The following is a 27,244-nucleotide window of genomic DNA, read 5'->3' on the forward strand; positions in this document are numbered from 1 at the left end:
TCAGTCGTACCATAACAGCTTGTGATGTTATTTTAAGTAGAAATTATTACAAGTACTTCTGGCAACCCTGAATTTTGTGCGTCTAAATTTAAATGAGCAATGACAAAATGTTCGCCTGGTGACAGTTGAGAAGTTAGCGCTGAATTAAGTTGAATTATTTTATTAAACCCTCAAAATGATTTTACTTGATGGTACTTGGCCCTTAGCAACCAGCAGAAAAGTACACAAGTCCCATCCCTGTATTCATTTCACGACAATAGCGGCCTGACCCTGCCCCCCTCAAGATCCTTTTTAATGTGTTACTGGCTCAGGGGTTTGTAATTAAGTTTGCAGGTCAGAATCTCCTCCCCAATAGGTCCTGCTGGGGATGGGCCTCCACACGCTCGTACCCAATGCTGGACAGAAGAGAGGGATCTAAATTTGGATTTGAGGTGATCAGGTTGCCCGTCTGTGTGCACATGATACTGTCCTAGTTACTTGACTGATGTCCTTTCTCTGTCACAGTCAGATAGCCCACGCTCACTCAGCCAACGGTCAGACGTCTGCTTAGTCACTGTAGATTTGACAAGATAACATTTTTTAGGTTGAATTGTTCCAAGGAGAGAATCATTTGTCGTTTCCCGTCACTGGACTGGATATTTGGGCCTGCTGCTGTGGAGCTTTACATCCTGCTCGTCTGTCTCTATAAAACGTCTGAGCCTGAGCGACCGGTGGGAGAAACACACTTCTAGCCCAGCATGTTCCTGGCACTAGTAGTAACGCCGGAACTGAGGGAGTTCCTGGCCAGGGCGAGAGGTGGAGTGATGCGCCTCCTTAAGGTGTGCATCCAAGACGGTGAGTGACCAGGGGCGGTGGAGCTATCAAATAAGAGAAAGCAGTTGTTCCAGGAGTAAGATGGGAAGTTGAGTCTGGTGTATGACACTGTGGTCTTGCTGATATTTATTCACTTATTAGTGTGCGACAGTAAAGCCATTAACTGAGCAAAGACACCTTACACAATGTGTTGTGCAACGGCCTTGATCTTGCATAACAAATTAACTGATTTGGGAAATATCTTGATTCATTCACTCTTTTAATTAAATTGCCACCTCAAACAAATCAGATATAGTGTTATGCAAACTGTACTTTAGTTTACAAAACACTTTAACTGCCCATCCATCACACATGCACTCTTTGTTCTACAGACTCTTTACGCTAATTCAAGTGTAGACTTGACTTAAGCAGCAAGCAGTGGATTCTAGACTGATATGTTCATGAGGTGTTTACATTTTGTTTGGCTATCTGACCGGCGCCACCCTGTGTCATGATTAATGACAGATTCCTCCCGGAATGTAGAAGCTGGCTGTGTGATTTTTGAGTCCTGCATATCATACTGTATTAAATAGTCTGTGTATATTTAGCATATTCCTCTCAGCAGAAGAACATGGAGGGTTTGCGTCGGACTGTCTCAAATCAAAGGTTGTCGGGTGCCCTTTGCTTCGAAGGTGCTTTGTTCTTTATAGGCGTCACTTGCGTATTTGGAGCAGCATGTGACTTGACATAGTTGCATGGTGTTGTCTAGCGACAGCCATGTCCATTCCAATGTCAAGAGAGAAATAAGTTCTTCTTTCTAGGTGGATTCCTAAACCGATAGCTCAGTGTGTGACTTTGTTTTCCATCAGCCTGAGAGCTGATGGTTTGATCATCATGGGGAAAAAACAGTACACAACACCTCTCTGTAACAAACATGGACCCATTAACACGTGGACTTAGAGAGAATAGCAAATGGAAAGTATGCATCTGTGCAGAGACGGAATGTGTTGCAGCTCAGAATAGCAACTTCCCCCACGGGGAGATGGTCAGGAAATCCCCCTGCACCCCACAAGGACATCAGACATTAGCTTCCTACACCCAACACAAATATATAAACTCAATCCTTGCAACACGGGACCGTGCGTCGTCATGGTGAAGCGTGAGGTGATGGATGAACGGCACAGCAACAGGCCTCAGGATGTCGCCACAGTATCTCTGTGGGTTCAGATTGCAATGGATCAAATGCACTTGAGTCTGCTGCCCATCGTGACCCCCCCACACCACCATGGGCAACTCTGTTCACAACAATGACATCAGCAAACCTGTCACAGTCAGATGTAGCCGTCCTGGGGTTACATGGTTACACATGGAAAAATGAACACCCATTCCCGGGTCAGCAGCTCGACTGGACATTCCTGCAGTCTGCATGCCGATCACACCATTGAACAACAACAAAGTCAACAGTTCAGTTCAGAGTGGCCCTTTAATTACTGCATCATTAGGAACACCTGGGCAGTGACTGTGGCTTTTAATCAGCATCTTAATGTGCCACACCTGTGGAGGAGAAACATGAGCTAACATTGATGGAAACTAATTATAAATAAGGCCATTGTCTGCTTAGAACAAATCTTTCAGACATTATTAATCACAATGAAATAGCCTACAGAAATACAATTGTTGTTTTGTTTAATATATGTACGTTTTGCCTTATTTCATCAGAATGCTCATATTTCTTTGACTTGTAAAGTGTTATTGCTTCACACATGTAAGGTTGTTGGTGAAGCTTTTGGCACATGGACTACGTTAAGTATTTGTGTTTTAAAGTTTTAATATGCCTATTCCCTAAAAGGATATTTGAGAAAACTAAGGAACCTCAGTACGCCATGTAATTCCACTACATACAAATCATTACTGCAATACTCAACCATGACTACGTTCATGATATATCAAATGACTCGTACTTTATGTGTTAACAAGCTGTACAAAGGGCATGACACATATAGAGGTTAAGGTATGTGATGAGGAGTCTTCTGACTTTCAGAGCAGCTGGTTGTTGGAGCCTACAGAGACCCGGAGAAGAGCTGGGAACAGGATTACGATCGCTTCCTGCTTCCTCTCCTGGAAGACCAGGAGCCGTGCTACATCCTCTACCGCCTGGACTCTCAGAATGCACAAGGCTACGAGTGGATCTTCATCTCATGGTCACCTGATCAGTCTCCAGTATGATGACACACGCAACACTCTTACCATATACCCAACACACACACACACAGCTGCTCAAAATGACACTTAAAATAAGACGTTTGAGCTTTATTTACCCAATTAACGTTATTTCTATGTTGAATTCCCACTATAATCCTTCAAATGTGAAACTTTGGAGTTAACAAATACTTTAGCTTGCGTACAATATATTCATATTTCCATCTGTTGGCTGCAGATAAAGCAAAAGATGCTGTATGCTGCCACCCGTGCCACAGTGAAGAAGGAGTTTGGTGGAGGCCACGTGAAGTCCGAGTTGTTTGGCACAGCTGAGGTCCGTATAACCAAAATCAATTTCAACATCGATTTTGTGACTCATGTGTATGTTGTTGTGATGTTTTCCTGAGTTGTTTGTCCTGTGCTCCCTGTAAAAGAGCCTCTTGTTTTGCTTGCAACACTAGGAGGACATCTGCTTGCAGGGATACCAGCGTCATGTGTCGTCCTGCTCGGGTCCTGCCCCGCTCACACTGGCCGAGCAGGAGCTCCAGAGGATCAAAATCAGTGAGGTGAGAGGTCAACTTGCTCTCGGCGCTGTCGTCATCACTGCACATAGCTTAGTGTGTGTTCATTCTTACCTAGTATGGCAAATGTGTCTTTGTCAAAATTGATTTTTTTTTGGTTGTGATCTCTTTTCCAGGGCAGAGTAAAACAGGTGAGTACAGATCAATGAATATATGTATGTTTATGTTTGCATATATTTGGGGAACAACATTTCATCCTTTATACTTATTTCTTCTTATTTATAGTTCTTTAGTAGATTGATTTTCCTGTTGTGTTTTTCCTTTTCTTGTGTGTGTGTATGTGTACATCAGTCTAGGTGTTGCAACTGTAATTTGATTGCGTCCTCACTTGACTAACCTCAGCGAATGACATCATATTGCCACATAACCCCACACAGCCTGGTCCCCTCAGACCCCCACAGGCCTTCATGCTGATAGTGAATGTCTGTATGTTTGCTGCCCCCCGCAGGTAAAGACAGAGACCAGCGTGGAAAGTAAGCATCAGACACTCCAGGGCATCGCTTTCCCAATCCTGGAGACCGCCAGAAGAGCTCTACAACAGCTCGCCCATAAACACATTAACTACATACAGCTGGTGAGCCTAATGAGCCGATACATCACACTTGTTTCCTGATGTTACATTTGGAATACGGCGGAACTAGAAAGGCATTCACTGTGTCGCAGAGGCTGGACGTAGAGAAGGAGACGATCGAGCTGGTCCACTCCAACCCAACAGAAATTCGAGATTTGCCCCGGAGAGTTCCAAAAGACACGCCCAGATACCACTTCTTCCTCTACAAACACTCCCACGAAGGAGACTACCTGGAATCTGTTGGTATGCCGTCGATTTCCACGTATTGATAATTCTCCTGTTTCCGATCCATCCGTGGGGGAAATCACGCCAGCACACAGCTATTCTTCCTCTATTCTTCCTCTTTGTGTCTCTCTGTAGTGTTCATATACTCCATGCCAGGGTACAGCTGCAGCATCAAGGAGAGGATGCTGTACTCCAGCTGCAAGAGCCGACTACTGGAGGGGGTGGAGAAAGATTATCAATTGGAAATCGCTAAAAAGGTCAGCCTGACGCACGGTTTCACCCCTCAGACTCTCTGTTAACACACGGCAGATTAATGTCACATATTGTGTCCATTCTCAGCTGGAGATCGACAATGGAGACGAGCTGACGGAGGACTTCCTCTATGACGAAGTCCATCCCAAGCAGCACGCCCATAAACAGGCCTTCGCCAAGCCCCGTGGCCCCGCAGGGAAACGGGGACACAAGCGCCTCATTAAGGGGTCGGGGGAGACCAGGCAGGACAGCTAGAGACAAGAGACGCGTCCTACTCAACTGTGTTATATACTAAATGTGTTTTAAATGAATGTTTGGATAAATTACAATCCTCAAAAACAGACTGAAACCTTCTTACTGTGAATCTTATCTGTCGGCTTCTTCTCCCATTTGTATGAGTAGCTGTATTGAAACTGACTAGCAGTTTACAATATCATCCTTACATGAACTGTTAATGCACAGTCCAACGTCTCAGTATCCCCTCCAGCACCAGTTTTGTATCAGCAGTGTTTGTAAGAAAAACATTATGCAAGGAAATAACAAATAAAACCTTGTTTAAACAGTGATATTTGATGCTATTCTCAGTAATGATTTGTCATTACTGTATTCACGTGTGTTCCGAATACAAGGAAAAGACTGAGTTACTTCAATTTATAAGCCAATAAGAAGAGCATAGTGGAGCTTCAGTGTTTGAAAGAATGCAGTGTGTTGACTTAGTTTCACCGAAATACAATCCAGGATGAATTGTGGGTATTGTTCCTTTCAGTTTAAAGCTTGATCCTACAGCCTGAACTGCCAGAAGCTCTTTATCATGACAAGGTTCCCCCAATAAGATGTTCTCAGTCATGATTTTATAACTAAGTCTCCTGCAAGTTATTCTACTACATGTACAGTCTATTCACAGTAGTAATTGTTAGCAGGCCTGTTCTCTCGTGAACAAAGTGAGCTGATCCATGGCGTTCCCTCTCCTCTCTACTCCCTCTCTCTCTACACAATGCTCCACTCCCTCAGTGTTTCCAGGGATGTCAGCAGAGGTTTTTCGCAGAATGTTCTGGAAAACTAAATCTTCTACATGTCATCTATCAAAACAAATGGTAACCGCAGTGTGTGCTTGTATATATGAGCTTTACCAAGAGATGTAATATGTTTGTGTCTCATTATTTGTATAGCAGTTGAACATATCAGGCTTTTCCCATCAGATTAATGTGACGTCTCAGTATGTCTGTAGTTTGAATCACACAATGACTCAGTTCAAGTGAAATGATAGCTTTGGACCTGATAATCTACAATCTTCCACAGTTAATCACCCAAACATGCCCGAGCTTTCATAAAGCTTTGACAGTAAGCCTGCATAGTGTTCTGCTTCTCTTGCTGATCCAAAAAATATTTGTTCAATCACGTTCACTCTATCGAGACTTCTTGGAAACAGGATCATTTTAAGAATTCTTGGAAAGAGTTGGGATTCTCTTTGGGAATGGATCAGCAGGTAAGGGATAATGATAGTGCATGATGTAATGTGTGTTAACATGTGTGAGAGAATGCAGAGAAAGACAAAACAAATGCTATCTAGTCATTATAAAGCTTTTCTTCAGCTTTAGTCTGTCATGACGTCATATAAAACTAAACCATAATCCACAATAAAGGAGTGAAACTAAATATGATCAAAAATTACATTTCCTCCAACCTCCACAGTCTCTTGGTGGAGTTAAACTCGCTTTTATTTCCACAGCAACAACCTGTTTTCTGGGCCGTAATTAGTTCAACAAAGCTCCGAGGAGGGAAGAAAACAGAGTCTCCGTGTTTTTCCAATTGGAGGGAAATCTATATTACTGGAAATAGCCTGTGTGCATTCCTATTATCTTTAATGGCGAGGCGGCGAATTCCCAGAATGAAGGCTCGGTCACAGCCGCCGGGGGGGCGGAGCCAGAGCCGGCAATCATTCCTGGAAAGCTGATAGGTGGAAAGCGCCGCATGATTCCAGGGAGCGAGCGACGGGTTCACCGAAGCCCGAGAGCCGCCGGGGGGGGGGAGAGAACCGGGACCTCCTAACCCCTGAACCGGGACCCGGGTACACCACCGACCACCCGACCGAACCATGGCGGCGCCGCGGCGACTTTTTAACACAAACCCGGGGGGGCGGCGTTCGATTCCGACTCCAACTCCGCCGCGGCTCGATGCAGAGTTGCGGCGGAGCGGCTGCGGTGACGTCAGAGCCGCCGGTGCAGCGAGGACTTCTCAGAATAGACTTCTAGGAAACAGTAAATTTTATAAGCCGAGTCTATACACTGTGTCCCTCACACGTTCGGATCCCGTCCTGGTGACAACACACTCCACTCAGCTGCTGCTCCACTTTCTCCTCCAACCTTTATCTAGATCGTTTCTTTCGTTCTTTCTTTTGTTACTGTAAGTTATCGCTTTAGATGACTGAGTATTATTACATTACAAACAAGCAGATCAAGACCCTATTTGGCTGCGGGAAGCTCCTCCGCGTCTGCACGTCGCTCTTAAAAGCTATTTTTCCTTTTTTACAAACATCAAACCGATGCGAGATTTGATTTCCGAGGCGATTTCTTTATGTTTTATGAGTTTCTGAGGAAGAAATTCGGGGCGGATTTAAACGCACAGGATCCAGTAAACAGCATGATTCTGTGTGTACCGAGGTGAGTTCACTCTCTTTGTTCCCGAGCTTTGGATCTTTGTATTGAGTAATATTAACTTAAATTGGCCTGTAAACACGTTTTTATTGAATTATTTATGTATTTTAAGTCGTTAAATAATAGGAGGACGAAGTGTCTCACAAATAGTTTATGAATGAGCGTAAACGTCCGTAATTTGAGTTAAGAATGGACTAAAATATACTATATAACTATAATAAAATATTCAGTCAGTAAGAATTAACATCGATTCGATTGGAAAGTTCTGGTATTGGGATGACACTGAAGAATGAATGTGTTATCTATCTTTTTATTTGTACCATTATTAGTATTATTATTGATATTGTTTGTAGTATTGTTAATATTATTATTTGCATTATTTTACAGAACTATTAAGAGCTATCAAATATTCATATATAGAGAAACACACTGGACTATTAATGGTGTTTTAAGGTGGATCCCTTTTTGTGATCTGTGTTGGTTTATTTTCCTTTTCCAGCCCTAATAAAAATAATAAAAATCTCTGTATTTTCTCTTATGTCCAGTCCCAGAGCTCTTCTGCCTGCTGCTCCCTCCTCTGAAGCCCCACACGGCATGCAGACACGAGCAGCACCGTCGCCCCCCTGCCTTCAAAGTGCCCCCCCACTCTGGGACCCCACAAAGGACCTGAAGGCCATCGCCAGCAACTTCTGCTACCTCGAAAATTCAGGTATGGTGTGAAAAATGTTTTTCTAGTCTTAACAGCAACATTCCAAGGTTTTAATGGAATTGCTTCAAACTCCTTACTACACATTATATATCACAATAGCCATAGGAGACCTTCAGTGAGCTATAATGGTGGTTGTGTGTGTGTGCAGGATGGTACTGGGGAGCTATAACGGCGGCTCAGGCCCACGCCGCCCTTCAACACGCCTCTGAAGGAGCGTTCCTGGTCCGGGACAGCAGCCACCCTATGTACCTGCTGACCCTATCGGTCCGGACGGCGCGGGGACCCACCAGCGTACGCATCCAGTACACCAGAGCCCAGTTCCTGCTGGACTCCAGCTCCCCGGCACCTCCCAGCCTTTCGTCTTTCCCCAACGTGCCCAGCCTGGTGCAGCACTACATGGGACCGCAGAGGAGATCCGAGGAGGGAAAGGTGGAGGAGGAGGTTCCTACAAAAGCCTCCCAGCAGCAGACGCTTCAGGAGAAGTCTGTGGTGTTAAAACTAAAGAGGGCTGTTTACAAAGCTCCAGGCTTCCCTTCCCTCCAGCACCTCACACGCCTGGTCATCAACAGACACTGCGATTACGCTGAGCAGCTCCCGCTCCCCAGGCCTCTGCTGCACTTCTTACACGACTACCCCTTTAAGGTATGAGGACCCCACCTCAAGTGTGTGTGTTCACTTTGAACTTCAAGCTGCCCTACACGGGGAAAAAGGTACTTAATGGTCTCGTGGGTCCAATGGTGCCTACAAATGACATCACCTGCAGCACGGAGAGGCCAGTCAGAGACACGCTGGACCGCAGGGTTGCGGTGGCTTAAGGTGGAATGAACATGTACAAATTCAGTTAATCATGACGTGTCACTTCAGACTCGAACTGTGGAGGATGAAGTGGTTACAAAAGTTAGAAAAAGAGGTTTAAAGAGCAAATCTCAGTACTGTATGCTGTACTTGTTTAACCTAATTTAAGGTGGACTTGAAGATCACGTCTGGATGTACATATTCTATACTGTTCCTCAGCACTTCACTCATTTCAGTGAAAGACATTTGACCATTTTATTTGACTTTTTTCTACTTTTTACATATGTGCAATTGTTTTTATTAAAAACAACCAAATCTGAATCTGAACTCTGTCCTTGGTAATGTTTTCTTCCCACTCTTGCCTTTCTTAAAATACCACTATTACTCACAAGGAGAAACACAGTCATTGTCTTTTATAATTAACCTTCACATGCTCGGCGCTCATGTGACGCACGTTGTGAAATATTTTCATCTTCGTCCACCTTTGAAACACAAAAGGCATCGTGGCCTTTGAGCTTGCGGACAGCGTGAAAAACAGATTGTGTTGAGGAAGTAAAGGCCACATTGTGTGTTTTTGCTCCATAATGGCGTGCGGGGCCTGCGTCTGAGTCAGCATGTGGACAAGCGAAGGGGAGGATTGTTCATCAGCAGATTCGCAGAACTACTGAATGCTTCCTGGGAGGAGGGTGCAATTCTGAGAGGGAGGGTTCTAAGAAAAGCCTGTAATTACCTTCAGCCTTCAGCCCGCTTTTGTACCATCTCACACACGTTTGTTTGAAACCCCAGAGCGTAGGATGTGATCGTAAATGTCGCTAGATTCAAAGGTCTGACGGTGAGTGTGTGAATAAGGTGGAGAATTTTGGAGAATTCAATGAGCATCTGGAGCCCCGGCGGGAGCAGAGGGGGGATCAGAGGGGCTGTGACCACCTGGGTTTAAGCCAGTGTAACAGGATCTCAGTTACTCAGTACGGATCTCGCCCCTGGTCCTTGTTTGACTTCTCTTTCTGGAGGATGCAGAATCTGGGCCTTGGAGACAAAAACAAAAACAAAAGCGTGTGAGATTATTATCTGTTCTTGGGACACTTTGCGGTCATAAGAGGAAATCTAGATGTTTTATATGAAGAAATGGTCTGCGGTGGGTTAAGCTTGTTAGTGTGGCGTTACGCAAGGGGGGGGGCGATGGAATTCACACACACACACACACACACACACACACACACACACACACACACACACACACACACACACACACACACACACACACACACACACACACACACACACACACACACACACACACACGACAAGTGAGAGCAGGGAGGTTCTCCACGCAGACCTGCTGGTGATGTCGTGATGCGTCCCCACGTAGCGCAGCTCCTCCACGTTGGCCTCCACCCACCGCTGAATGAGTGGGGGGTGTCTGGGTTCCACTTCCAAGTAAACGCGGCTGTTGGTCATGGAAACAGAACAAACGATGCGCTGAGATGTCATTAATTAACAACTGGACAGGATTATCAAAGGTACCGTCTGGAAGTGCACTAAGTGGAAGTCTTAACTCGTTAAAAGGAAACAGGATATAGAGTACATGAGTGGTTGGGAACACGCTGTTCTTCTGAAGAGCTGCTGACTTTTGGGAATTAAACCCAGGTGGTTTTGTGTGTACGTGTGTGTGTGTGTGCGCATGTGTGTGTGTGTTTGTTTGTCTTTACCCGTGATCTGATAGAATCTGTGGGGCCAGAGCCAAGATCTGTCTAATGACGTTCAAGCCGTCCTCGCCCCCGTCTAACGCGGTGTGGTCCTCAAACCTGAAAGCAGCCAGAGAGGTCAAAAACACACACACACACACACACACACACACACGCGCACACACGCACACACACACACACACACACACACACACACACACACACACACACACACACACACACACACACACAGACACACACACACACACACACACACACACACACACACACACACACACACACACACACACACACACACACACACACACTCATCCACCTGTGTGAGCTCGTATTCCTACATCATTTACGTCTTTGTCACCTGAGAATTTCCGGCTCCAGCGTCTCCATGTCCTCAGAGAACACGTACGGAGGGTTACTGACCAGCGCTGACACACTGCTGCACAGCCCCAAAACAGAGTCTGCGTCTGAAACACAACCCCTCACGTGTGTTTGTACGTGTGTGTGTGTGTGTGTGTGTTTAAGCATCACTTTATCACGTCTCCTCTGCTCTCACTTACTTTACCTTGCATGACATCCATGTGGTGAACCTGTAATCTGCCTTGGAGCCCCAACCTGGAGAAGGAGAGGCCCGGTTAGGTACGCATGCTTGCCCCATGTGCAGTAAAGTGCAGCGTGTTGTGGCACAGGTACCTGCAGGCATTCTCCCAGGTTAAAGCCACTGCAGCCTCGCTCTGATCCAACGCAACTGCTTCCAACTGAGAGACGACAAACACAGTGAGCTGGAAATTCACTTCATTTGTTTTTTTTTCCATCTGCGTTACACCCAAAGAGCAGATGATGTGGGATGTTTGGACATGTTTGGCATTTAACTACAATCAATTCCTGATCAATCAACAAATGATATGTATAAAATATTCTAAACAAAAAAAACATACAACCTTCATTATTTTTTATTATTCGTGGCAAAATATTGTAGGATATTCTAGATTTTTAAAAGATGGCACTTTATATGTTAAGGAAATAAATCATGTGAGAAAATAGGAAAAATTATGATGATAATAATTTGAATGAGAAAGACTGACTGGGTTGATGAACAGAAGCCTGACCTGTGGCAGACTCTTCATCAGACTGAGGGAAATGGCGCCGGAGCCACAGCCCACTTCCAAGCTTGTGTGTGGACCGTTTGCAGCCTGATGTGTCTGCAGATCAGCCAGCACCAGTTCAACCAGCTCCTGTACCAAACACACATATTCAGATACACATACACATACAGGTGATCGTTTCGTCAAACACTCAGCCGTTCTCCTCTCCAACCTCTGTTTCAGGTCTTGGTATGAACACTGGAGGTCTCATTTTCAGTGTCAGATCTCTGAAGTCCCACTCCTTAATCACATACTGCACAGGCATCCTACACCAAACAGACAAATGACCAAATCACACCGAGGAACAACGGCTGAAAATCTGGTGTGTGGAGGTGTTGTGGAGGTGTGAGTCCCACCTGGAGAGGCGGCGGGTGCACAGCTTCCAAATCTGTTCTGTTGTTTCTTGGCTGAGGAGCTCAGTCAACTTCTGTTGCTCAAGACTCTCCACCTGGAGGAAGAAATGGCATGAGAGAAGGTGGAGGGAAGCTTCCAGATGTGAACACGGGCCTCCAGACTGAACATCAGTTGGTTCAGAACTTGAGGACTTGACACAGTTCCAACTCACAGTTTTGGCTCCCAGCACATGAGCAGTGATGTGCTGAATAGAGGGACCCGGCTCCGTCACGCCTCTGTCCTCAAAATGCCTCCTCCATAGAGCCATAGCTTGAACCGCTGTGATCCTGGCTGCAGGAAAGGCTGGAGCAGTGCATGTATGCATGCGTGAGCCCCAGATCCCCTGGGAGACACACATTTAACAGGAATGCGCTCATTAATAACATTACTAACTCACATCTTGGCAAGAATTTACCCTTTTCAACACAACGCATCGCTGCTGTTATGATGAACTCACACAATTCATAACTTAGTTGAAAATACAGTCATCAGAATTGCATACTAAGGTATAAAGTCATCAAGACTGAAGAAACTGTAGCAAGTGACACACACTCTTTGTTAACATGATGCTCTGTCTGAAGCTCATTCTTATATTTTGTCCACATTTATATAAATACGTTTATGGTGTTCAGATCATAATATACTCCTCATCGTCCACAAATTCGGATACAATATCCTAAAGGGTAGCATGTTGTAGCGGACTGCATCAAATGTTGGTGTTATATTATAGGCTGGCCACTATTTTTAATTTGACTTTAATGTCAAGAATTAAATGTGTAAAAACATCTATGTACCTTTGATCCATTGCTCCTGCCTGTCAGACATGCGCGCAGTGCTGCTCTCCACATGCTGCCTGCTGCCTGAGTGTTTGACTCTCATCACAGTCTATCTGTTATCGCTTTATATAACACATTTATAGCAGAGGGTCGCCAAGGTGAGGCTGCGCGACCGTCCAGCTAAAGAGCAGCAAGTCAACACATGGCGCTCCAAAAAACAAAAAACTTTATTTAACCCAATGTCCGTGATTGTGACTCAAATTGTGATAATAATAATAATAATTATAATGATTGAAAAATTAGTATAAATTATAGGACAGTCAGACAAACAGTTATAATGACCTTTTAAAATACTAATAAAAAGGGGAAATTGTTATTTAACTGAAGCAGAGGTATGGTTTTGTTTGACATGTCACCTCTACCAAAAGACAACGGGGGCATAAAATGGTTGAGTTTTGAAGCAGAGTGTTTCAATAAGTAAATGTTAAGAAAGAAAGAAAAAACAAATAGAAAGAAAGAAAGAAAGAAGGAAGAAGACTGTACTATACTGCGCACCCATATGCGCACCAACTGTGCAGAATTGACTACAACGAGTTGTGCTGCCTTTAGGTGCTGTCGGAATAAATATTTTATCACTCAGTCCTACCAAAGGGGTTTTATCGAGAGTGACTTTCAAAATAGCAACTGGCGATGCAATCACTTTGTACAACAACTATTATCTAATTTGTCAATTGGTAAAAGAAAAGGGGCCTTCGGCTTTCTACAGGTTGCACTTTTGTACTATTACCTCTACTGCCAATATAATATAAAGATTACCAGGAGAGCATGAAGGCAACATTATTGTTGTTCCTCATGGAGATTTTAGAGTTGTTTATGTTCTCCGGAATAATGCTATGTTTATAAGGATTGTCTTATAAGGTTTATTGATATGTTAAGACGTTTTTCGGACGCCAGATATGTGCGATATTTCACAGGAGAATTCACGAATTCGTAATTTAACGACTAATGTGAAGCTAACAGTCAGTTAGCTCTCACTATATTGATTATCAGCAGGCAGACAGGAGACAAACAGCTGAAGAACTAAACCAGTTTAGGTTAAAAGTCAGCGGGCAGAGCCGATGAGGTGGAACGAGCTCTGCTGAACATAAAGATCTGTGGTGGGCATGGCCACGAGAATTGAGTGTATATTTTTCAGTGAGTTTCATCCAACTCTGGGCCCCAAAATAACATATCAGGTAAGTGTGTTGGTATTTATTTACTGTGAGGACGATTGATGAGTGATAATAAGTCACAGAATTAGTCATGCTTAGCGTAAACACGGAGAACTGAAACAAATGTGTCTGCTAATGCATTATGGGGAATTTAAAGTGTGTAAAAGGCATTTAAATTAGATAATCAGAAGAATATTTCACGACTATTTGGAATGTATAAGTGTCTTACAGGATGTATTTTGACTTTATGGTGACTTTACACTCCTTACAGGTTCCAGAGGAATACATTTCCCGGGAGCTCTTTGATACAGTTCAGGTTTATATCATCACCAAGCCAGAACTGCAAAACAAGTTAATAACAGTGTACGTAAAGCAACGCTCTGCTACCAACCGTCATTTATTGTCTGTCTCTTTAAGATTGTTTTAATGTTTCCTAAAGGGAATGTTTTGCAGCTCTCTTTTCGCTGTTAAACCTATATCCTATTTGCTTTTTTTGTCTTTTAGCACAGCCATGGGGAAGAAGTTAATCGGATGTCCAGTGTGCATTGAACATAAGAAATACAGCAGGAACGCCCTCCTGTTTAACCTCGGTCTTGTGTGTGATGCCCAAACCAACACCTGCTCCCTGGAGCCCATTGTCAAGAAGCTGTCTGGGTACCTGACAACTCTGGAGGTAGAGGGCTTTACACTTTCAGGTGTAATTGTCACCTTCATATTTGTGTTGTTGTGGTTATCCAATGTCTGGTTCGGTGTGTTGCAGCTGGAGAGTGGCTTCATATCCAATGAGGAGAGCAAGCAGAATCTTTTACCCATCATGTCGACCTTGTTAGAGGAGCTCAATGCCACGGGAGCTTGCTCATTACCCATAGGTATTCATTTTGTCCCACACCATTCCTGTCACCTGTCTCCTTTGGGTAATGACGTCATCAATATCTCACTCTCTCTCCTGTGTCTCTGTTCCAGACGAGTCTAACACCATCCACCTGAAGCTAATTCAGCAGCGAAAGGACCCTCCAATAGTGCAGGAATATGACGTACCTGTCTTCACTCAGTGCAAAGATCATTTCAGCAAATCTCAGTGGGATCTGACCACACAGCAGGTACACGTTCACCTTCTGCTCCATGTGGTTGATAGGGGACATAAACACCACCTCTCTTACAGACGTCATTTATGAAAGCACAGGTTCAATTGATCATTATTAGATTGATACACTGCTGTTTGATGTTCTGCAGATCCTTCCCTTCATTGATGGATTTAAGCACATCCAAAAAATCTCAGCTGAAGCGGATGTAGAGATGAATCTAGTCCGTATTGCTGTGCAGAATCTCCTGTGAGTACATTACAACTTAATGTCTGTATGTGCAAATGACACCACGACAGCTCACATCTCCATTTCCCCCCTTACAGGTATTATGGTGCTGTAACCTTGGTGTCAATATTCCAGGTACACAACAAACTCACACAGCACAGCACACTGGTCTTCCTGCTTGTTGTATTATTATTATTATTATTAGTTTAATTTGTCTTCCTATCTCCCTGCAGTATTCCAATGTGTACTGCACGACCCCTAAAGTCCAGAGTCTCATAGATGACAAGTCTATTCAGGAGGAGTGCCTGAGCTATGTCACGAAGCAGGGTAAGGAGGAGGAAGCAGGAGTGTTAAAGACTGTTTTTTCTCCATATGTTTTTCTGTGTTCACTCTGCTTGTTCTTATCCGTCAGGTCAGAAACTGGCCAGTCTGAGAGACGTATTCCAGCTCTACTGTGGTCTGACCCCTGGAACAACAGTCCGAGACCTTTGTTCTCGCTATTCGCAGCAGCTTCAGAGGGTTGATGAGAGGTCAGTGTCACTCACATTATCAGTTAGTTTGTAAAAAATAAAGGCTGCATGGCTTTGATAGTTCCGGGCAGAGTGACACTTGCTCCTGCTGGCACAAACAAGTCTGATTTTCTTTACTCTACAGGAGATTGATCCAGTTTGGACTGATGAAGTCTTTGATAAGGCGACTTCAGAAGTATCCGGTGAAGGTGATCCGTGATGAGAGGAGCAGGCCGCCTCGCCTTTACACTGGCTGCCACAGTTATGATGAAATCTGCTGCAAAACAGGCGAGTTTTCAAGCCCTCTGACGTTGTAAGTAGAGTAGTTACTGGAGCAGCTATAATACTGGAGCTGTATATAAGTAATGGTGTCGTCTTCATTTCACAGGGATCAGTTACCAGGAGCTGGATGAACGTTTAGAAAACGATCCAAACATCGTTGTGTGCTGGAAGTGACGTAATACCATGTCAATATCAATTGATACATACAATGAAACAGAGCAGAAGCTCTGTGCTGACTGTTATGTGAAAGACACGGAGATGCCAAAGATGCCTGTATACATGCCCTCACTGCCACTGGCCTTCAATGAGACAAGAACGTCTTCATGAATCACAGTTCCATATTTGAGGTATTATTTGAGATTTTTACTTTTTATTTTGGCTGGTTTGTATTTCTTTCTTCTCTTCAAACATCAGCATCAACATCTGCTGTGGTCGGTTGTAGAAGGTGATATTCAAAACATATTGTACAGATACAAAGTAATGATGTTGATCATGAGATCAATAAGAGATTAATAAAAGTGATTGTACCAGAGTGGGTCTTTCTTGAAGCACAGTTGATCTATGTTGTCAATCAGGCTGAATATCATTATTGCTTCATGCATTTGGTCCAGAGTAGATTGTGTTTATTGCAGAGATAAATACCATGAAACATCTCTACTCAAGGATAAAGTGGTTTCAATAACACAAATCTCATGTTCGACTTATTACGACAACAGCCTCAAGATAAATACGCGAAATAATCGATTTGAACTGGTGTGAACGAGTGTTTTTACATTGTGACATTGAGATCGACTGCCCCCCTGCGGCAACGAAGAGCAACTGCTCTTTCATTTGTGCTGTTTACCGTAACCTTGACAACCACAGGAAACGTAGTGAAGTTACTGTTGGTTTAACTTGAAAGTGAGCGTCACGTTCATTCGCCTTTTACTTTTTATCTTCCACATTTCCTTCTAAAATGGACTCGTCGGTGATTCTCTTCGGAGAGGCAGAATGTTTGGTTAGAACTCTGCAAACTTTCTCCATCAAGGAAGTGGGAACTCCGAGGTAAGACGGGCCGAAACAACACAAACCCGGGCTAAAGTCTTTGATAAAGTCCGAGGTATGGACGGCTGCAGAATGGTAACTTTGATTAAACACTACAGCATGTTCGATAAACTGTAGCTGTAATGGACGAGGCAGAAGCTGCTTATTATTGGTGTTTTTCAGTCCGCCTTTAGAGGGCGCTGTTGAAACATTTTCAACACCATTGCTCTAGCTAAAGTGGCTGTAGCTCTTGCGTTCTTAACTATTCCACCTCAATAGCCACTCCAGTAAAGATAAGATAGGGTAAGTAATGTTTGCTTTTTCATATTTTTGTCTCGGTACATTATGATTTATTATAAAAGCCATGCAAATGCCAACAAGGACGAAAATACACGCAGAAAATACAGAATTTATGCTCAAATAAAGGTGCTGTAATCTATTCCGTCCTTAATATCTCACAAGGCAACGTAGACATGTTAATATTTATGTAACATTGCATTGTTTGTATCTGTGTTGTGACAGGTGGTTCAAGCAGCACGAGCACATTGAGAAGTTTAACATGCAGGCCATACTGAGCGCTTCCGCCATGCACGATGAGTTTATCAAGGAGCTGCTGGTGTCAGATGGAAAGGTGAACGCCACCACCAAGTCCTGCAATGCTTGATTGTCCCTTTTGCTAAGTATTATTTAAAAACATTTCTCTATTTTTCCACAGATCCCTGTTTTGGTCCATGAGATGATTCTAGTTGAGGTGTGGAAGCAAAAAGTGTTTCCCATCCTTTGTCAACTGCAGGACTTCAATCCCAAGAGCACGTTTCAAATCTACATGGTGGTGAGTGTGAAGAGAAATAAAAGGATCCATTTACACTCTTCATATCTGATTCCTTGTCATCTTCTCTGTCCTCTCAGATTCACCATGAGGCCACAGTCATAAACCTGCTGGAAACCATAATGTTCCATCAGGTCAGCCAGCACATGAACTTGTAAAGCAAGATTAAAAATGCGTCTAAGTATGAATGTGATTGCAAAACGGTATGAATTCTGCATCTTTTCATATCCAAAGCTTCATCTTGTACTGTATGTATTTGTGTGTTGTGAAGGATTCATGCGAGGCAGCAGATGACTCCCTCCTTGACCTTGTGGATTACTGCCATCGTAAACTCACCCTGCTGGTCAGTAAAACCATCAATGAAGGAGCCACAAACCCCGACACCCACAGCCTGACACAGAAAGCAGATATATCTTGTATAGAGGTAAAAAGAAGATGTTTACCTGCACAATCGTTACTCTGACAATGTCAAAAGCCTTGGGTCTGATCTTCCTTTGTACCTGCTGAAGGAGCTGCAGATTCAGAGTGCTGCGTTGGAGTTTGAGATCGCTTTGAAGGCTCTTTCTCTGCTGCGCTACATCACTGACCATGCCAACAGGTAGGAAGGGTTTTGGAAGTAGAAATTCACATGAAGTAAGCGCAATACTGATAAATGTGTCTTTTTTTTCCAGCATCAGTGTTATCAATCGCATGTTGTGCACCCATAACATGCCCTGTGTGCTGGTTCAGCTGTTAGACTGCTGCCCCTGGAGCCGCCACACTGCAGGTAAACGTCACATCATTTGCTAATTTGCAGTCTGAAATCAGTTTTTGCTGTCAATAATCAACATTTTATCACTGTGAATAATTTAGTATTTGAAGAAAAGTTGGACCCAAACATATTCTTTCATAGATGTTAGTTTATTTATTTGTTATGTTGGTACTTCTTAGCAATACAATTCCTGTTGTTGTTGTTGTCATATAACTTACACATTCAGGTAAAACTTTGCTGCTGTAGGTGAGATAGAGAAGTACATTAATGGCAAATGGCAGAAAATCCCGGAGGAGGACCGTATAAAGATGACCAAAGTAGACGGTCAGGTGTGGATAGCTCTGTACAATCTGCTGCTGAAGGAAGACTATCAAAGGAAATACGACTTCAACAGCTACAACAAGAATCAGCTCCTGAAGGTATTCTGTGGATGAAACTCCAAAAATTCTTGTCAGCTTTGTGTGACAGTCACAACGCCATCCCGCTCATATTATAAGCATTCTCATCCTCTTCCTGTCACAAAGAGCACCCAACATGATATCTGTTGAAATGATTCATTATTTTCTGTGCGTTTGTGCCATAGCTCCGAAATTTCTTGACAGAAGTGTTGATTGACCAGCTGCCAAACTTGATGGAACTCCAGCGTTTCCTCGCTCTCCTCGCAGTACAAGACCCCGGCCCTCCTAAAAAATGGCTTGTTCTAGAACAGGTACACACACACGCACACGCAAACACACACATCTGTGCATGTCAGGTTTGACGTATCTTTAAAAGGTTTCTCACTCTACCTTTAGGTCCCAGAAATGTGGAATCACATTGTGCATGAGAATTCAGGGAAGTGGAAGGCGGTTGCTAAGTATCAAGTCAAAGAAACATTCAGCCCCTCTGACAATGATCTGATGCAACAAGGCCATAGGTAAGGACCAACCAGATACAGAAAGTGAGAGTCTGTTTAATCTGGTGTTGTCACTGTCACTCAGAGATACTTATTGTGTGTATGTTTTCAAGTCTGGCCCAGATATACAACTTCGATGTGATGGAGAGTTTACTGCCCGAGAAGCCAAAGTGTGGATCCTGTGGGAAAGAAGCAACAAAGAGATGTTCTCAGTGCCAGGGGGAATGGTACTGCCACAGGTACGCCGCATGTCTAGCTCTGTTATCTAACGCAAACCCTGTGCACAGACGCTTGGCTCTCTGACTGCTGCACAGGCTTTTTATTTTGCTGTCAAACCTATTTGGCTCACATTTTCCTGCCGATATAGACGTGTTCTGATCCCTCTCTGTGCTGTTTGCAGAGAGTGTCAGGTGAAGCACTGGCCTAAACACAAGACGGTCTGCCAGCTCATGGTCACACAGAAACTTCAGGGCGAGCTGGATATGAACAGCTGAGACAGACTGAGGAGCAGGTTTGGCCCATGGGACTTTACTGGGATCACTTGTCTTTACAAAAATGCATCTTGGTACCCACAATGTAGGCATGGAAACAAAGAAAACATGAATAAAAATGCAGTTTTGTGAAGTGTGAAAAGCATTTAGTAAGCTCTGCAGAATATTGTGTTGAGACAGGTAGTCGGACTATGTGACAGAGAGAAAGTTCAATGGAAAGTATACTCATTTGTGAGTAAAGTAGAAACTCCAGTGTATTGGCACGTCTTTGTCAATTCTGTGGCGTAGATGTGTCACTTCTGGTAACTTCCTTCCTTAAATGTAATTCCAAAACACAAAAGTACAAAGTCAAAATGTACGTTCCAATGTTCGGACAAAAAAACTGTAGCTTCAAATTCCAACAGTATCAGACTCTCTCAAATTAAACAAGGTGATGCCAACGAACAACAACGATGTCATCCAATAAACAAAGTTACAACAATTATGTCATTTGTATGCATTAAGAAATTCCAATCACACAGTCTGTATAATTCATTGGCAATGCTTTAAGTTGTGTTTTTTTTAAACTAATTTTATGATTTTATTTGTGTTGCGTCTGGAGACAAATAGTGCTTTTAAGTTAGTTAGTAAACTCATGCATTTAGTTTCTCCTGCCGGTTGGTGATTATGGATGAAGCTCAGGTCTGAGTGACACAATGTCCTGAGGCTGGACGCAGAGCATTTAGAGCTACCTGGCATACATTCACCCAGCTCACCTCCATGCTGGGAGAGGACCAAGGCTCACAGGATCCACCCAAGGAAGGTCCCAGAACTGCTGAGGTGGGTGGGCAACAACAGAATCCTGACTGACACCCGCTACTCACAACCCCCCCTGAGGAGAAGAGAGCGGGACACTTCCATCCCTCCAGCCTACCTGTTGTGACCTGCGTGATGACTTCATCTGGGGCCTTTACCAGCAGAACCTGAGGTGTGCCAGTAAGTGGTTTTCTGTAGGATGTGCACGTGTGTGTGTGTGTGTGTGTGTGTGCGTGTGTGCGTGCCTGCCTGCCTGCCTGCCTTCCTGTCTGTGTGTGTGTGTGGGTGTGTGACATTTGCATGCTCTACATTGAGAGCGAGAAGAGATTTGATTAAACAGAGAGAGCTGCGACCAGAAACTTCTTCTGTGTTGATAATACTTAACTCTATATAAGACAGGAAACACAAGGGCAGGAAGTAAAACCACAAAAGTCACAACAACGGAACAAAATACAAATACATAATCAAAATACGAAAACAACCAAACCACAGGATCAAAACAAATCAGTTGAAATCAATTGCTTCAAAACTAAATGGGCTGTTTGTCAGAGCGGCTTCATTTTAGGATTACACTGTGTCAACCTGACCTATTATGAGTTTCTTTGGAGCCAAGAAAAACTCCCACACACACCAGCATGACTAAGTCAAACAAACATGCTTTTGTTCCAGTGGTTTTGTTTGTTTGGTGGTTGCACGTTTTTCTTGCTTAGAGATCAACTTAGAATTGCAAACTCTTCCTTGTTAGTCACAGTGGTTTGTGAATTGTCTTTTCTGTCCATTTCTATCTGAAGACATGTTGCACTGGACTCTGACTGACTGGAAAGTGCTGCAGCTGAGTGTTCTTCTGTGGGACCATGTCTGCACCTCAGGACTCAAACCCATGAGATGGTCACTGTATTCCTAAAATCCCCTGCTGCTCGGAAACCAGGTGCTGAGCGTTGAGTTTAAAATCCTACTAACACCCTGTGGACTATTTCCTTATGGGAGAATGAACAGATAAGAGCTTCTCATAGCTGTGTGACCATGTTACAATGACTTCAACGGTGACTGATAGGGCTCCTGCTCCCTGGCCTGATAATGTATAATATTAAATGTTGAACTTTAAAGTGTTTTATCAGACTGACTTGGTCTCCGGAATTGGGGAGAAGCGGCTTATGCAAGAACTAAAGTAAGTGCTCACACATAATTATATAATATCATTATGCTATAATCATCTCTCAGGTCAAATGGTCAAATGTGCTCCTTCTATCTTCTAACGTTGAACTTCATTACTACCATAAATTTAAAAAATGGAAAGTAACCAAAATGCCCAATAGAGTTTTATAATACTGAGGTCACAAGTTCTTCTCTACAAGATTTTTGTTTGAAGTGCTATTTTGATTTTAGATTTGGTCTATGTAGGTAATCAATGCTCAAGTTTGGGTTTGTTTATCCAACATCTCAATGTGAATAATCACAGAATAGTTTGTTCAGTTAAAGTTTGGCACCTTCATGAAATATTTAAATCAATCATTTTCCTAGATTTGGTGTTGTTTCATTCACAAATCACCAGTCAATCACAAACATGATAGAAAGTATGCATGTTGTTATTGATGATATTTTATTCCTTTGAAATAAGATCGTTGTGAAAGGAACACAGGGGAGGCAGTGGCTCAGTGGGTAGTGCTTCCGCTTTGGAACTGGAGAGTCGCCGGTTCAAGCCCCTGCCCAGGTGCCCCTGAGCAAGGCACCGAAACCTTAATTGCTCCCCCCTCTGCGAAGGGTGGTAATGTAATGTAAGTCTCTTTGGATAAAAGCGTCTGCCAAAATGATTGTAATGTAATGTAACACTGGTCTGTGGGGGGAAAGGCACAGAATGGGACATTTATAGTTATGTTTTCAGACAGACATGAAGACATGACTTCAGACATGACTCTCGTCTAGCTGGGTGTTGACTGTGTCCTTTGGTTCTTTTATCTCCAGACCAGCTGCTCCAAGCTTGATCTGTATCTGAGGGGTCAGCTGGGTAATCACCTCTTCAACGTCTCCACAGCAGCAGAGCTATGCAGCCAGATCCTGTGTCGTAACACAGACAGAGATGTTTGCTTACATCTGAGCCCTCTTTCGCACGCTGTCATCAGTCAGAATGACAAGTTGACAGTCAGCGTTGAGCTTGGCGAAGAATCACTTTTCGAAGGGATTTTTAGTGCCTGTGAGTGGCTGGGATGAGGCAGACACAGGAGGGAGTGTGTGTGAGTTAAAGCTGATCATTGTGTTCAGTCTCTCAGTGGGCACAAACTAATGGTAGAGTGCAGTCTATCAGTGCAGTTACATTTTGTGACTTTAAAGACTTAAATTCAGTTGAGGGAGTTTCATTATATCTCCCTTGGCAGCTGTGAGGAAGACTACAACACCCTTTCCAGTCTGGTCAACAAACTGTTTATTTTCCAAATTTACATATAGATTTTTCCCTACGCAAAACAGACTTTTAAGAAGAGAGTTTAACAAAGACGGGCGGTAATGGAATGAGTTTGTTTTTGTTACAAACTGAATGCGCCTTTAAATTCCCCCGGTCCATGAAGTATCCGCATGTCTCTTCTGATTGGCTGTTGGAGATGAGCTTTTCTCTTCTTCTTCCTGCCCGTATTCCGCTTATTCAGATCACAAGACTTTGGTTTGTAAAGGACACAAGTCACAAACCAAAACAACCACCATCTCCCAACACTTAATCAGGTACGTTACACCTCATGCGTTCACTACGATTACGGTCGACATTGTTGTTACCTTTATTTTACTCTGTGTAACATTACGTTCCACAGAACCTGTACACGTCAAACAGCAACACAACTGTTTAAATACTTAATTACTCGAAAGTCCTGCATCACAATTCCAGCTAAGTGTAGGAATTCTGTCAAAATACAAAATGTATAAAAGTGCATGTAGAAAAAGTGAAAGACAATCATTTAGTGTGAAAGTATTATCTTATCTTAACTGGCGCTCATTCGGAGCTTTAATTCAGCGGTTTGTTTACATCTGCGGTACTGCGGTCATTCTGTAATTTCTGCAGAAAATCAAAACATTGGAAGTCTGTTATAATTGCAAAGTATTCATAAATTGTTAGTTTAAGTGAGAGATTAAAAAAAAGAAAAATGGTTTATGCAAAATCTTAATCTGCAGAGCAAATACCAATGACATAAATTTAAAAATGAAGTGGAGCAGAAAAATATTGGAAATTATTTAAGCAAAGTACCTCAAATTTACAGATCAGTACTTGAGTAAATAGCTGAGATTGTGCCTCTGTAGTATAGAGTCTAAATTGAAAACGCCTTGCTTAAATTTGTCTGTGTACTTTGCTGAATATGGATGTCAAAGAATAATGTTGCCTCACAAGCTTGACAGGCTTTGCTGATAGGTGTGTCACATATTGCAATGTCCTCTCTAATTTGCATTAAAATGATTCCGTGCCATCGGTTGTTGTCTCTCTTCTTCTTTTACAGGTATGAGTTACTCCCACTCTGTGCACCTGCTGCTTGTGAATGTGATCAGCCTTGTTTTGGGGCTGCAGTTTGAAAAATCTCACTTTTCTGAGTATCCCTTCTTCGTCGTCTGGAACGCTCCGACTTCCAACTGCCTTAGCCGCTATGGAGTGGACTTGGATTTGGGGACCTTTGGCATCACCCAGAACACAAACCAAACCTTTTTGGGTGAGAACATAACCATCCTTTACTCTGATAAATTGGGTCTGTATCCCTGGTACACCAGTCAAGGAGTGCCTATTCATGGCGGCGTGCCACAGAATGCCAGTCTTGATGAACACCTGAAAGTGACTGCTGAAGATATCCACACCAAAATCCCTGACACAGACTTCCAGGGCCTGGCTGTGGTAGACTGGGAGAAGTGGAACCCTATATGGGAGAGAAACTGGGACTCTAAGACTGTTTACAGGGAAGGATCCAGGGCACTAGTGAAGTCCAGGCATCCAGACTGGACCCCTAACCAGATAGACGCTTTGGCCCACAAAGAGTTTGAGGCTGCCGGGCAGAAATTCATGGAGATGACCCTGAGAGTGGGACAGAAGGAAAGACCAGATGGGTTGTGGGGTTACTACGGTTACCCCAGCTGCTACAACTACTACACCTACCAAAGCAGCAACTACACGGGTCAGTGTCCACCTTTAGAGGTACAGAGGAACAACAAGCTGCTCTGGCTGTGGAGCGCCTCCTCCGCTCTGTATCCTGACATCTATCTCAGCTTGGAACTGCGTGGGCTCGACAAAGAGGTGCTGCTCTTCACCCACAACCGTATCCAGGAGGCCATGAGAGTTAGAGAGCAGGCCATTCCTGCGGTGCCACCCGTGTACGTGTACGCTCGCATCGTCTACACCTACACCTTAGACTTCCTCCCTCAGGCAAGTAACCGGTTGGTTTGAACACCACAGCACACACACCCACACACACGCACACACACACACACACACAATCTGCTTTGCTGTTGTCTGGGCCAGATTACTAGCTCAGGGCCCTCAGGGCAAAAGACTCAGGTGGCATCAGACCTAAATGATATTAAAAACTAATGGGTGTAGCCGTGCTGGAATGCTGCTCTGCCACTGCTACATTAAATGCAATTTGTTTAGGGATGCACGCTACATTTGCAAAAATTAACAGAAATGATTGAGGCCTTAAGGCGATGTTTTGGCAACACTGGGCCTCTATGATAGTAAAGTATATATACTTAAGATAAGATAAGATAATCCTTTATTCGTCCCACAATGGGGAAATTCACAGAAATACTATAATCCCCAATGTGTCTAAAAGGCTTTAGATGCAACCATTTTTGCTCTAAAATGATGATGTCATTTCTGCTGTGGAGGCTGGAGGACCTTCAACCTGTCTTGCCTCTTGTTTGACCTCTTCTCCATTCAGGAGCACCTGGTCTACACTGTAGCAGAAAGCGCTGCTTTAGGAGCTGGCGGCGTCGTGCTCTGGGGAGATGCATACTTCTCTAAATCAAAGGTGAGTTAAGCGACCAATTATTTTTCTCCATTTGTACCACCCTCATTTCTTCATACTACCATCATACATGTTGTCACTACTTTTTTGGTGCCCCTCTAGTTGACCGCCGCCTGTTTCTCTCCTGCTCTCAGGCTACGTGTCAGGCCGTCAAAGCCTACATCGACGAGACTCTGGGTCCGTATGTGGTGAACGTAACGGCGGCGGCTGTTCTCTGCAGCCAGGTGAGGTGTTCCTTTAATGGAAGATGCCAGAGGAGCAACCCGGAATCACGGGCGTACCTCCACCTCCACCCCGCCTCGTGGAAAGTGGTGCCCCAGAAGTCACCAAACGGCCGGCAGAACTACATGGTTGTGGGAAAGATGATGAAACGTGAGGTAGGGCACTTGAATGATGAGTTTCAGTGCAGATGTTACCCTGGATGGATCGGAGATGATTGCTCCAAGCCACAGCAGCGGTGAATCAGACTCAGCCCAAAGACGGTGACGGTGGAAGACGCAGAAATGCAATTTCCTGTATAATTGAGTGTGAAAACAAAGTGGTCCGGTGGTAGATTGGGACCCGTCTGTCCTCCAGCTCATTACCTGAATGAGCACATGTGGTGTCCTCTTTCTGGAGGTGTGTGAATGTCTCACCGATGTGTGTTTGACTTTGACCAAGAGAAATTTTGGTACATACAGGCAATTATGGGTTTCAATCAATTTTTACAAATCTTTTATAAGTTAGCAGTACTGCATTTTAGGACAATGAATGTATTAAATGTGGTGGAAGTTTTAAACAGATTTTCCCAATACCAATCATATAAACTTAAGCTAATATCTCTTAAATAACAATAAGTAAAGGGTTTGATTGAATGAAAATTGAACCCAAATCAGTATTTTTTTGTGCTCAACTCATAATAATTTAAAATTGAAGTATTTTTTATTTCTGTGTTTACAAAGATTACTGATTTGAACAAACGTTGAACAGAATCACAAAGTAAGAGTCATGCATCTTTAGTTGTTCTCTCTGTCACCTCAGCAGGTTTCAGTTCCGTGTTTGGGTTTTTCTGTTCTATTGTTTACATTTTGGATCACAGATTGTATCGTTAATGTTGATTGTACATTTATTTGGCAATTACATTTTCTAATAAACAACACTCATCTTTTATTTAGTTTTAACAAAAATGCTCTTCTCCTGTAGTGTGTTGCTGTGTGTGAGCACTAGGTGGTGCTGTGGTACAGTGCAGGACTCTGAGGTCACTTCAGAGATCTTGTGCGTTATCGAGCAGAAATGATATTTCACTCTGATAACTTTCTACCCAAACTCCCAGACATGATATATTAAAGCCACAATCAGAGACCCGCAGAGGGCCGCAGAGCGCGA

General features: G+C 43.5%; 6 protein-coding genes across 8 annotated transcripts; 5 read left to right on the top strand and 1 right to left on the bottom strand.

Annotated features, from left to right (window-relative positions):
- The first annotated feature begins 592 nt into the window (after positions 1 to 592).
- Positions 593 to 5,178, top strand: twf2 (twinfilin actin binding protein 2). 2 transcript variants are annotated; one of them, XM_076140903.1, is made up of 9 exons: positions 595 to 834; positions 2,834 to 3,012; positions 3,230 to 3,325; positions 3,453 to 3,557; positions 3,689 to 3,703; positions 4,021 to 4,146; positions 4,236 to 4,386; positions 4,504 to 4,625; positions 4,708 to 5,178. In XM_076140903.1, the coding sequence occupies exons 1-9, from the start codon at positions 738 to 740 to the stop codon at positions 4,873 to 4,875; spliced, it is 1,059 nt and encodes a 352-aa protein (XP_075997018.1). In that variant the 5' UTR covers positions 595 to 737; the 3' UTR covers positions 4,876 to 5,178. The 2 variants fall into 2 exon arrangements, with proteins under 2 accessions (XP_075997019.1, XP_075997018.1); XM_076140904.1 differs by lacking the exon at positions 3,689 to 3,703 and having other exon boundaries at positions 593 to 834.
- A 1,417-nt stretch (positions 5,179 to 6,595) lies between these two features.
- On the top strand, positions 6,596 to 8,680 carry LOC142991131 (cytokine-inducible SH2-containing protein-like). Its single transcript, XM_076141142.1, has 3 exons — positions 6,596 to 7,280; positions 7,820 to 7,983; positions 8,132 to 8,680. The coding sequence occupies exons 1-3, from the start codon at positions 7,195 to 7,197 to the stop codon at positions 8,629 to 8,631; spliced, it is 750 nt and encodes a 249-aa protein (XP_075997257.1). The 5' UTR covers positions 6,596 to 7,194; the 3' UTR covers positions 8,632 to 8,680.
- Positions 8,681 to 9,184: 504 nt separating this feature from the next.
- Positions 9,185 to 13,088, bottom strand: hemk1 (HemK methyltransferase family member 1). 2 transcript variants are annotated; one of them, XM_076141140.1, is made up of 11 exons: positions 12,814 to 13,088; positions 12,192 to 12,362; positions 11,983 to 12,074; positions 11,799 to 11,892; positions 11,567 to 11,716; positions 11,175 to 11,239; positions 11,047 to 11,096; positions 10,843 to 10,948; positions 10,488 to 10,583; positions 10,115 to 10,225; positions 9,185 to 9,804 (listed from the first exon to the last, which is right to left on the bottom strand). In XM_076141140.1, exons 1-11 carry the CDS (start codon positions 12,865 to 12,867, stop codon positions 9,741 to 9,743), a joined length of 1,053 nt encoding a protein of 350 aa, XP_075997255.1. In that variant the 5' UTR covers positions 12,868 to 13,088; the 3' UTR covers positions 9,185 to 9,740. The 2 variants fall into 2 exon arrangements, with proteins under 2 accessions (XP_075997255.1, XP_075997256.1); XM_076141141.1 differs by having other exon boundaries at positions 11,591 to 11,716; positions 12,814 to 13,085.
- A 432-nt stretch (positions 13,089 to 13,520) lies between these two features.
- nprl2 (NPR2 like, GATOR1 complex subunit) lies at positions 13,521 to 16,632 on the top strand. The gene is made up of 11 exons (XM_076141406.1): positions 13,521 to 14,030; positions 14,278 to 14,369; positions 14,511 to 14,679; positions 14,767 to 14,875; positions 14,970 to 15,106; positions 15,240 to 15,337; positions 15,415 to 15,451; positions 15,550 to 15,643; positions 15,729 to 15,846; positions 15,971 to 16,113; positions 16,214 to 16,632. The coding sequence occupies exons 1-11, from the start codon at positions 13,959 to 13,961 to the stop codon at positions 16,279 to 16,281; spliced, it is 1,137 nt and encodes a 378-aa protein (XP_075997521.1). The 5' UTR covers positions 13,521 to 13,958; the 3' UTR covers positions 16,282 to 16,632.
- Positions 16,633 to 16,746: 114 nt separating this feature from the next.
- On the top strand, positions 16,747 to 20,569 carry zmynd10 (zinc finger, MYND-type containing 10). The gene is made up of 12 exons (XM_076141405.1): positions 16,747 to 17,151; positions 17,653 to 17,761; positions 17,846 to 17,962; positions 18,040 to 18,093; positions 18,231 to 18,383; positions 18,469 to 18,557; positions 18,631 to 18,725; positions 18,957 to 19,129; positions 19,294 to 19,419; positions 19,505 to 19,626; positions 19,719 to 19,844; positions 20,006 to 20,569. Exons 1-12 carry the CDS (start codon positions 17,063 to 17,065, stop codon positions 20,097 to 20,099), a joined length of 1,347 nt encoding a protein of 448 aa, XP_075997520.1. The 5' UTR covers positions 16,747 to 17,062; the 3' UTR covers positions 20,100 to 20,569.
- A 2,337-nt stretch (positions 20,570 to 22,906) lies between these two features.
- hyal1 (hyaluronidase 1) lies at positions 22,907 to 26,958 on the top strand. The gene is made up of 4 exons (XM_076141458.1): positions 22,907 to 23,603; positions 24,368 to 25,278; positions 25,793 to 25,882; positions 26,014 to 26,958. Exons 2-4 carry the CDS (start codon positions 24,370 to 24,372, stop codon positions 26,338 to 26,340), a joined length of 1,326 nt encoding a protein of 441 aa, XP_075997573.1. The 5' UTR covers positions 22,907 to 23,603; positions 24,368 to 24,369; the 3' UTR covers positions 26,341 to 26,958.
- The last annotated feature ends 286 nt before the right edge of the window (positions 26,959 to 27,244 follow it).

Source organism: Genypterus blacodes, unplaced genomic scaffold (assembly GCF_046128005.1).
Source record: "Genypterus blacodes isolate CSIRO-AG114 ecotype Tasmania unplaced genomic scaffold, CSIRO-AGI_Gbla_v1 ptg000017l_1, whole genome shotgun sequence".
NCBI lineage: Eukaryota > Metazoa > Chordata > Actinopteri > Ophidiiformes > Ophidiidae > Genypterus > Genypterus blacodes.

Coding starts and splice junctions, on each gene's coding strand:
- twf2 (XM_076140903.1), top strand. CDS start 738: ATGTTCCTGGCACTAGTAGTAACGCCGGAACTGAGGGAGTTCCTGGCC. Junction 3,013..3,229: donor GGTCACCTGATCAGTCTCCA/GTATGATGACAC, acceptor TGTTGGCTGCAG/ATAAAGCAAAAGATGCTGTA. Junction 4,626..4,707: donor AATTGGAAATCGCTAAAAAG/GTCAGCCTGACG, acceptor GTCCATTCTCAG/CTGGAGATCGACAATGGAGA.
- LOC142991131 (XM_076141142.1), top strand. CDS start 7,195: ATGTTTTATGAGTTTCTGAGGAAGAAATTCGGGGCGGATTTAAACGCA. Junction 7,281..7,819: donor ATGATTCTGTGTGTACCGAG/GTGAGTTCACTC, acceptor TCTTATGTCCAG/TCCCAGAGCTCTTCTGCCTG. Junction 7,984..8,131: donor CTGCTACCTCGAAAATTCAG/GTATGGTGTGAA, acceptor GTGTGTGTGCAG/GATGGTACTGGGGAGCTATA.
- hemk1 (XM_076141140.1), bottom strand. CDS start 12,867: ATGTGGAGAGCAGCACTGCGCGCATGTCTGACAGGCAGGAGCAATGGA. Junction 11,893..11,982: donor TGCACCCGCCGCCTCTCCAG/GTGGGACTCACA, acceptor TGTTTGGTGTAG/GATGCCTGTGCAGTATGTGA. Junction 11,097..11,174: donor ACCTGGGAGAATGCCTGCAG/GTACCTGTGCCA, acceptor CTCCTTCTCCAG/GTTGGGGCTCCAAGGCAGAT.
- nprl2 (XM_076141406.1), top strand. CDS start 13,959: ATGGCCACGAGAATTGAGTGTATATTTTTCAGTGAGTTTCATCCAACT. Junction 14,370..14,510: donor CAAAACAAGTTAATAACAGT/GTACGTAAAGCA, acceptor TTTGTCTTTTAG/CACAGCCATGGGGAAGAAGT. Junction 16,114..16,213: donor TGAAATCTGCTGCAAAACAG/GCGAGTTTTCAA, acceptor TTCATTTCACAG/GGATCAGTTACCAGGAGCTG.
- zmynd10 (XM_076141405.1), top strand. CDS start 17,063: ATGGACTCGTCGGTGATTCTCTTCGGAGAGGCAGAATGTTTGGTTAGA. Junction 19,130..19,293: donor ACAAGAATCAGCTCCTGAAG/GTATTCTGTGGA, acceptor TTTGTGCCATAG/CTCCGAAATTTCTTGACAGA. Junction 19,845..20,005: donor GGGGAATGGTACTGCCACAG/GTACGCCGCATG, acceptor TGCTGTTTGCAG/AGAGTGTCAGGTGAAGCACT.
- hyal1 (XM_076141458.1), top strand. CDS start 24,370: ATGAGTTACTCCCACTCTGTGCACCTGCTGCTTGTGAATGTGATCAGC. Junction 25,279..25,792: donor CCTTAGACTTCCTCCCTCAG/GCAAGTAACCGG, acceptor TTCTCCATTCAG/GAGCACCTGGTCTACACTGT. Junction 25,883..26,013: donor CATACTTCTCTAAATCAAAG/GTGAGTTAAGCG, acceptor TCCTGCTCTCAG/GCTACGTGTCAGGCCGTCAA.